We start from the raw sequence: 9,769 nt of genomic DNA, 5'->3' as shown, positions 1-9,769 counted from the left end.
CTGCTTTCTATAGTCCCTGGATTATCACTCCCTTCTTTTTATAGTCCCCGTATTCTCACCCTCTATTTCCTGTAATCCCTGCATTCACACCCTCTACATTTTATATTCCCTGCCTTTTCACCCTGTACTTTCTATAGTCCCTGCATTCTCACCCTCTGCTTTCTATAGTCTCTGCATTATCTCACACTGCTTTTTATAGTCTCTGGATTATCACCCTCTATTTTCTGTAGTCCCTGCATTATCACTCTCCTCTTTCTATAGTCCCTAGATTATCACTCTCCTCTTTCTATAGTCCCTAGATTATCACTCTCTATTTTCTATTGTCCCTGCGTTATCACCCTCTACTTTTTATAGTCCCTGTATTATCACCCTTCTGCTCTCTATAGTCCCAAGATTATTACGCTCTGCTTTCTATAGTCCTTGCATTCTCACACACTGCTTTTCTTAGTCCCTGCATTATAACTCTTTACTTTCTATAGTCCCTGCATTATCACCCTCTACTTTTTATAGTCCCTGCATCATAACCCTCTATGTTCTATAGTTCCTGCATTATTACCTTCTACTTTCTGTAGTCTCTGCATTCTCACCTTCTACATTTTATATTCCCTGTATTTTCACCCTGTACATTCTATAGTCCCTGCATTCTAACTCTCTACTTTCTATAGTCCCTACAGTATTACCCTCTGCTTCCTATAGTCCCTGCATTATTACCCACAACTTTCTAAAGTCTCTGCCTTTTCACCCCCTGCTCTCTATACTCTTTCCATTCTGACCCCCTGCTATCTATGCTCCCTGCATTCTCACCCCCTGCTCCCTATATTCTCTGCATTTTCACCCTTTGCTAGCTACCTCTTCTGCATTCTCACCCCTTGCTCTCTATGCTCCCTGAATTCTCACCCCTTGCTCTCTATGCTTTCTGCATTCTCACCCCCTGCTCTCTATGCTTTCTGCATTCTCACCCCCTGCTCTCTATACTCTCTGCATTCTCACCCCCTGCTCTCTCTACTCTCTGTATTCTCACTCCTGCTCTCTATGCTTTCTGCATTCTCACCCCCTGCTCTCTATACTCTCTGCATTCTCACCCCCTGCTCTCTATGCTTTCTGCATTCTCACTCCTGCTCTCTATGCTTTCTGCATTCTCACCCCCTGCTCTCTATACTCTCTGCATTCTCACCCCCTGCTCTCTCTACTCTCTGCATTCTCACCCCTGCTCTCTTTATCATCTCCAGTCTCTGCTTTCTGTACTGTCTGCCTCCCATCAGGTTGGTGATGCTCTCCTCCCTGTCTATCCTCCCTGGCCGGCAGCTGTGTGTGCAGGGATGGGGTGGGATGTGTATAATCTTACTACCATCAGAGGGATGAAATGTGATTGCAGCATCATGAGATTGTGGATGACCCCTCCCCAGCACTAATCTTACCAGCTCCCTTCTCAGCCAGGACAAGGCGGGTCCCAGGGGCATCTCCATAATACTCTGCCAGCTCCAGGGGCAGGGAGCCTCCTGAAGGTGTGGGGTTAGTTTGTGCCCTCTGCAGGGGTATCATGGCTTCTGCCGAGGATGCAGAGACATTTACTCCATAAACGAGACTCCCTTTAATTTTCCAGCTGGTTAGTAGTACCAACCCATTAAATGCCCAGACTGCAGTGGGGGCTGTAAGATGGCGATGTCTTGTTAAGGACACGGTGACACTAGAGGCTAACACTGTCCGACGGAGGGCGCTGTGACTCCTGTCTCCTCCCACATGGTCCATGATGGAGCCGATGTAATGGGTCATTCAATAGCAGCTATAAGCTAGCGCACGTCTCCTAATGCAAACCCAGAGCTGCCTGCCGACTGCCGCCCTCCACCTGCAGAGAGGTGGCCGCTCTGACTGGCACTGAATTGTCGGGGCGCCCCTGGGTGCGCACAGGTCAGTGTCTGCTATTGTCATCCGTCTTTGTGCAGCAGTCTGGGAGGGGGTGATTGTAGACAAGGAGAAGTTGCAGCTTTTGTCTAGGACAGGCGGTGTGCTGCCTTGTGTGTTTACTGCTGTGTTGTCACTCGGCAGGTGTGGAGGGATATGACTCATGTAATATGCGCATTTAGTGCATGCAACAAGGATCCTGGTGATGAGTAGCTCGGTGCACGATGGGGATGAGTAATTGCAGTTTGTGGAGGATTTGCTCCATTGCTGTGAAGTTGTGATGACTGGTGGTGCTGAATGGACAGCTCCTCCGCGATCTGCTGGGCTGCGGCCATCCGCTCCCGTCCCGGGTCCTGCATCTCATACATCAGCTCTGGCATTTATTGCTATGGATGCCAACATTAAAGCAGCACCTGATAACATCTGCTTTGTATTTGGGGAGGTCTGGCAGGTATTTATCAGGTTTCCACAGGTTGCATTATCATCATACACGTACAGGTATATATATATTTAGGGCCGTAGACATTGATTACTAAGCCTACGGTGCGGGGGAAGCTGCTTTTGTCACTATTTGAATGAGAACTTCTTCATTTCTTCTAGTGATGTATCAGTTCATGTGTACAGATTAAAGCTGTATTCACACGGGTGATCTGCAAATGCAAGTTCTGTCCATTTGCAACAAAGTATCCATCCACTTCAATGGGTTAATTCACACAAACACTCTTTTTCTCAGCCCGCTAGTAGGAGATGGATACATTGGAGCATGTTCTAGTTTTTGGTCTTTCTTGCCCATTATTTACTACAACAGTGGGGGAAAAAAACACATTGCACTTGTATGGCATGCGATTTGCATGCAAGCATGAGGTGGGTTTTTTTGCTACTTTTAGGCTCTATTTACACATGCGAGTGCAAGTTGCACCCAAAATTCTCTGGAGCAACTTGCATCACACATGGACACCCTATTCAAATACTGTGCGAGGTACAGGATACCGTATATTACACGTCCTGTTCTTGCGCGAGACTCGCATGAACATAGATAGTGCAAGCAAAAATCAGTTATGTACATTAACGCATTGAAAATAATGGGTTATTATAATGTGCAAGCTCAGTGCACGTCGTAATCATACAAAACCCGTGCGTTATTCCTAGCCATGTCAATACAGCCCAACTCTTGAGACCACAGACAGGTTTTTGGTTTTTTTTTTTTCCATGCTCAAAAAATGCATGTACATGTTGGAAAATCACTGGTAAACAAATGCTTTGTAAGGGCAACAATGGCAAATGAGAGATCACCACAAGAAAATCGGGGCAATACCACATATTTGAGGATGTCTGAGTGTGAGCGATGCTTTTTCCTGGAAAAACATTGCGCATCGCATCAGCCTGCAGGCATCGCAAATGTTAAAAACGCATCGTACAAATATCACAAGTTCGTGCGCCGCGATAAATCGGAGGCTCCACAGGGAAACATAGGTGAGAAAAAAATAGCAAAATGCAGAAAGATAGGGCATGCAGTGATTTCCAAATCTCGCAAAATCGCAGGACAGAAAACATTTCAAATGGGAATGATGTAATTGAAAAGCATGGGTTTCATAATTCTGCGTTTTCCCACACTCTCGCATCGCCCAAATATCGCGCGATAGAATAGAAATGATCCATAAAAAACAGAGTGCCCATGGATGTCATCTGTCTACACCGTTTGTTTTTCACATGGATCCTCAGTCTGCATATTTTTATTGACATAATGGCTCAGTGTGTTGTCTGCGTGCAGTCTGATGTAAACAAGGAATAAGTCCTAATGCTGGGGCTATATGGAGACGTTTTTAAGACTGTCTCATTGTACCTACTGAGTGACAACTGCCAATCAGAGCAGTGCCCTCGAGTGCCCACAATCCAGACTTCCCCTGGACCAGAGCTTGATAGTTACAATTCCAAAGTTCCACTACAAGCAGTCTCGTTGTAACCCCAACCTTAGGGCTCATTCAGAGGGCTGTAACATATGACTGCATTATGGCTGCAAATCCAGCCCTGCTGAACTCACAGCAGCATAAGGATCTATTCTACTGTTCGTGAAAGTCATTAGCCCCATCCTCAGAGATTTGCAGCTGGATTACAGCCGTCTGAATGCGGCCTGAAGCTAAATATTCTGATATTGAGTATGTATTGTAATGTTCATCTGATCGCTGTCAAACCTTATGTCTGCCGTTACTGATGCTAATGTAAGTCTATTTCTGACAGCAGTGATCAGGGAGGCGTTGAAATGAAAGAAGGAACATCATCTTACAGGTAGTTTCACACGAAGCATCACATTTACGGTGAATCTACACAAAATTCCTGCAACAAAATCAGCACCATTTATTTTGAGCAAATAAGAATAGAAATTAATGAAGTCCGCCATATATCCGTAATAGAACATGCTGCTAAATGAATCAAAGCCGTTGGAGATTTTTCTTGCTGTGAGCGAATGGAGTTTAAACCCACTTTAAATCACGTTATCCTGTATTTAGCAGCAGAATCCCCAACCAAAATACCACAATTAGTATTCGATGTATGACAGGAGATTCAAGGTGATGTTCATGTTTTATAATCTCCTGCAGTTGGTTTGTTTCTTGTAACATTGGGGCTCACAGATACGGATGTATTACAACTCTGTAAACCGCCACGATGTACAAAGTGACAGTACGGTACCTATCCAGGTGGAGGAGGCTTTATTGTCAATTGGTAGTTTTCTTTTTCCAGTCAGATGCCAGCCAAATATATTTATTATCCAATTCATAGATGAACGACTGGCTGTTCACAAGGGCTGATCTAAACTGAACGACGAATGATAAGCAAACAAATTGTCGTACCTCGTTCAGTCACTAGCAGCATTTAAACTCAACGATAGACTTAGTTTTAAGTTAGGGCTACATGGCGACTGTTAGCCACAACCAAAGAAGCCCTACAACGATGCGCTCACATTGTAGTCAATGGGGCGCCATTCAAGTCCGAAGTAGCAAGAACTACGCCCTGCAGGTCAGAAGTAAAGCTTCAAGGTTAATTTGTTTGCTAACGGTGACTCATAATGCAACCCTATTGACCTCTGTGTGACTACAAGGTCATTTGACCACTGTTGCAGCTAAAAGTCCCAGTGTAGCTCTAGTCTAAAAGGGTTGTACCATGATTGCTGGCTATTCCCTATTCACAGGATAGGGTATGGTTTGCAGACCGCTGGGAAGCAACCACTCCAGGGAATAGGGCCCAGATATATCCCTGAAGTGTGACCAGCAGCAGACTGATGCTCGACTCACTTCAACTGGGAGAGCTGGAGATAGTAGAGTCCAAGTGCTTGGCTATCTCCAGTGATCCCAGTGAATTGAGTGGCAACATACATGTGCGACTGCTGCTACCCATATTTTAGGGCTGTACTGGGGCTACGTTTTTGGATTCTTGGAGGTCCCAGTGGTCAGACCCCACTGCTCTGCAAATTATACCTTATCTGGGGAAGAGGGAATAACTTTCTAATTGGTGGGGGTTCAAACACAGGGACCCTCACAAATGCTAAAAATCCAAAGTTTCCTGCAGTATTGAAGTGGCAGTTACACGTATGCACTGGCAGAATTACCGCTAGCCAAGCACTTGAACTCAGCTATATCCAACACTCCAATTGAAATGATCACTGTAGAGCACTGACTCAAGTTTGGTTAACTAGAACCATAAGTACTCTAGCTCTTGCAGACACCAAAATGTGCCCGTGTTAACCCCTTGTCATTCTCTTGGCAATCATATGTGCATTATTTCTAAACTCTCTCTTTTCCTACCAAATTCTACAGTCTGAAGAAATTCTGCATGATCAGGATGAACAGAACCAGAATCCATCAATGGCTTCTTCAAACACCTTGGAGCTAAGGGATCTCAGTACAAGACCTGCTGCAGATGATCACACCTATCATGGGAGCTCAGGTAACATCAGAGGATTTGAGAACCCATCGTATGAAGAGATTGGAGAGACCATTTTTGGCCAGGATTCACGGGACCTCCGAGGTTTGAGCCCTTTATCAGAGGCGAGGGGATGGGCTGCAAAGGAAAACGGATCTCCTCACTCAGAGGACAGTCGAGAAACCGAGTCAGGAACTCACTCAGTGGATTACGGTTTTATCTGTTCGCTGGTCTTGTTGGTCAGTGGCATAGTGCTCGTAGCTGTTGCATATACCATACCACGAGAAGTACGTGTCAGCCCTGATTCTGTGTCCGCACGAGAGATGGAGCGGTTGGAACTCTACTACGCACATCTCGGCTCGCACCTAGACAAGTGCATTATTGCCGGTTTAGGCCTGCTCACTTTGGGAGGAACGCTCCTCTCCATGCTGCTCATGGTTTCTATATGTAAAGGTGAGCTGTACCGCAGGAGGAAATTCACCACAGCCAGAGGACCGAGGACAAAATATGGCTCCCTCAACTTAAGAATGAGACAACTGACTACAGAGGGCGGCCAAGTGTTGGTGGAACATGAAGTTCTTGAAATGACAAACCAAGTTAACCAATGTCAACACGAGCCTTGAATGTATCGTGATCATGTACAAACGTTGGGATGAGAGGGGTTAAAAATTTCAGATGTAGAAATTATTCTGGTATGGCGGTATTAATGTTTAATGAGGTCAGATTATTCCCGTCCTGAGGTGCCTGCTGTTCCAATCTCAGGAACCTTGAAGGGGGAAGGGTAGCAACGCTGCAGAAGCAGCGTAAGTCAATGTATAACCTGCACACAACGGTAAGGGGAATGCAAGCTCCAGCATACTAAACAACTTTACTTGCTGTGACTTGTAGTTCCACAACAGCCGGAGAGCTATGATACCTATTTCCGGTGTAGAATGTTCTTGTCTGGTCTTCTTCACACCAACAGACCAAAGGTAGGGGATTTGGTTGTTAGGTCGGGGGGAGGTTGGGGGTTATTCTTAAATAGTATCATCCTGTATCACTCAGAAATCATGGACGGTCGGTTTATACACCACAGTTTTATGTACAATCCAGATAATCAAGCATAATGTCCAAGAACCACATGTTAAAACATGTTGGCAAATGGGCCAGCATCTTTAAAGGGGTATTCCCATCTGTGACACATCCATAAAATAAGATAGATGTGGGTCCCACTGCACCAGGCATGGCTGTATGCAGTGGTTGGAACTTACGGAAACAAGTGAGCTTCTCTATAACTCCCATAGGAGCTGCGGAAACAGTGTGGCACAGTGAGCTACGTCGTTACCACAGCCCTCCAGTTACAGAAACGGGACAGAGAAACACGCTCAGCCACCTCTGTAAGATAAAGCCACTGCACTCAGCTGGGACAGGAGTGTCAGGAACAGAGAACGTTGGACGTCACATCTATTAGACTTTCCAGTGGAAAGGCCATGAAAGTCTCAGATTGGAAAATCCCTTGATACTTGATCTTTTAGTCATCAGCGTAGAAATAGCCAAAGGTCAGAAAACAAGCAGCGTTATGAAGGCCTAGTCTGTATTCAGACACCATTATTCATAGTCAATATGATCATCATATTACAAGATGAGACTACATAAACTCACCTCATGGTGGGATCATGCCCCGTCAGAGCGATATACAGGATATAGTTACTTTTACTAGATCGTGTTGTGTTGGTGGAAGAATCTGTGAGAATGTACTACAAGTCCCATCCTGTTTGATGTTCTAAAATCATCATTATACATTGTGTTGGTTTCATAGAACATTTACATTTCAGTGACAGTATATATAGGTGTAACAGCCTGTTGTTGCACAATACCATTTAAATTATCGTTGAATCCTGGAAATCTGAATGAAAATCATTCAGTATAAATTCTGCTAGCAACTGTATAACAAACAATAATTCATTTGTCATACAAATCAAACGACGACTGGCTAGTGTAAACAGGCAGTCATTCATATATAGCCGCCTGCCTGTTTCCTGTAAATGACAATCTCTGCTCCACCTCCATTTATTGAGCGATTATCGCAGAGACGATTGTTGGGCACTTAAGCACTGCACAGTTGTCCCCTAATACCAGTGTTGGGCATGAGGGGGAGTTGTGACACAGGGAATCTCTATTGGCATAGTTTGATCCCCATGTCATGCTCCGCTCCCTCAGGCCTTGTATTGCAGCACTGACCACTTTTTGTGCTATTTGACTTTGCAGTTAGAAAAATGCAAAACTGAAAGTCACATGCAGACTCCTCAAGGTGCAGCAAGCATGAAACATGTGTAGTGGATAGTCCTGTTCTCTCTGCCATGGCCCAACTTGGTACGACAGGCCATTCATTTCAGTGGGAACATTGCCTGCAACACTAAGCCTAGCCACAGCAGTGAGAACGGAGCTATCCACTTCCTGCAGAAACTAGTTCAGTGCACCAGTGCAGAAGCCTGGTAAACAGCTCATCGGCAGGGTCCCTGGAATCGGACACCTGCTGATCTACTGGTAATGATTTATGCTGCAGATAGGCCATCAACAGTTTATAACTCGACAACCCCTTTAAAACCCCCATACACATAAGCGTAAAGTCAGCGGACTCTTCTCAGAATGTTGAATTTCAATATGCCCGGTCCTTTGTTCTCACACAAGATACACGGCTGTTGTCTGGCAGCAAGTTTGGTTTGACCAGACACGCATATCTACAGGGGGAAAGATGTTTGAGGAGGAGGAATATTTTCATTCACTGGCTATGAAAGGTGTATGAACTGCACGGATTTGCGGAGGGGAAATGCTGGAGGGCAGAACAGAAGCCTGATGGACCCCATTATAGTCAATGGGGTACACTCAATGCTGTTCATCTCAGCCATAGAATTGATACATTTCCATACCAAAACTGGTAAAAGTAAAGCCAAGTGGTAGTGTGAACAGCGCCTTAAGGTCCATTTAGACACAACGATTATCGCTCAAAAGCCGTCTTTTGAGCGATAATCGTTGTAACTGCACTTACATCGTGCAGTTTTCGTTATGCCATCGCTCGTCGTCGTCTTTCCGCGTGCTGAAAGACAACGATGAGCCGTATCAGGGATTCAAAGCGGGATACAGCTGTACACAGGCTGAGTATGAAGAACAGAGCGGTCCAGCTCTGTTCTCCATACCTGGCACGGAGCACTCAGCTGTATAACAGCCGGGCTTTCCGTGCAGAAAACATCTGGATGCAGAAGACAAGCAGGGACAGCCCGCTTGTCTTCTGCACACTCCGCTCCGAGCTGTATAACAGCCGGACGCTGGAGCGGGAGAACAGCTGGATGCAGAAGTGTGACATGGTCACCACCAATGTTAACCTATGGGGGTCACATGAAGGGTGTACATGGCAATATGATATAATGGATACGAATAATCGTGATGTAAGTTAACAATATTGGCATATAGGACGGGCCCCACGCCAGGTGAGTCCTGATTGCACAATTATTGCACCTATAATTTTAAGCACTATATATATCATCAATATATGCTAAAACCTCCTTTTTAGAGCGCAGATATAATTGATAACTGTTTTTCAATATTGGCAATAACGTACAATATCAGAGTGCGATCGCACAGAGCAATAATCACGTAAAATTGCAGCAGGGCTTAAACCTGAGAATGAGCAGCCATCTAATGAGAATGATGATGATAAATGGACTAATTACAATTTGTGTCAAACAATGTCTGTTCTCACCTATTTGACCCAGAGGAGAAATGTTCAGCTGGAGCGGAAGACGTCAGTGAAATAACCCAAGTACTATCTGCAGTCTAATGTATTCTAAAAGGCAACCCTGCTATTCAGAGAGGAGATCCTCTTACAAAACGCTGAATGTAGTCACCAGGCCAGAACTACACAGCTTTTTACGATTCTGCAATTCTGTTCCTGCAATGGATAAAGCACATC

The 9,769-nt window shown here is 45.0% G+C and overlaps 1 protein-coding gene across 1 annotated transcript; it reads left to right on the top strand.

Moving 5' to 3' along the window:
* The first annotated feature begins 1,877 nt into the window (after window positions 1-1,877).
* Window positions 1,878-6,812, top strand: TMEM74B (transmembrane protein 74B). Its single transcript, XM_066587584.1, has 2 exons — window positions 1,878-1,908; window positions 5,715-6,812. The coding sequence occupies exon 2, from the start codon at window positions 5,763-5,765 to the stop codon at window positions 6,441-6,443; it is 681 nt and encodes a 226-aa protein (XP_066443681.1). The 5' UTR covers window positions 1,878-1,908; window positions 5,715-5,762; the 3' UTR covers window positions 6,444-6,812.
* Window positions 6,813-9,769: the final 2,957 nt, after the last annotated feature.

The sequence above is a fragment of the Eleutherodactylus coqui genome, chromosome 13 (genome assembly GCF_035609145.1).
Source record: "Eleutherodactylus coqui strain aEleCoq1 chromosome 13, aEleCoq1.hap1, whole genome shotgun sequence".
NCBI classification, from domain to species: Eukaryota; Metazoa; Chordata; class Amphibia; order Anura; family Eleutherodactylidae; genus Eleutherodactylus; species Eleutherodactylus coqui.
Note: the sequence above shows the minus strand (reverse complement) of the source record. Positions and strands in the feature narration are given on the sequence as shown.

What these genes read in the sequence shown, in the direction of transcription:
- TMEM74B (XM_066587584.1), top strand. Translation starts at nt 5,763, where the DNA reads ATGGCTTCTTCAAACACCTTGGAGCTAAGGGATCTCAGTACAAGACCT.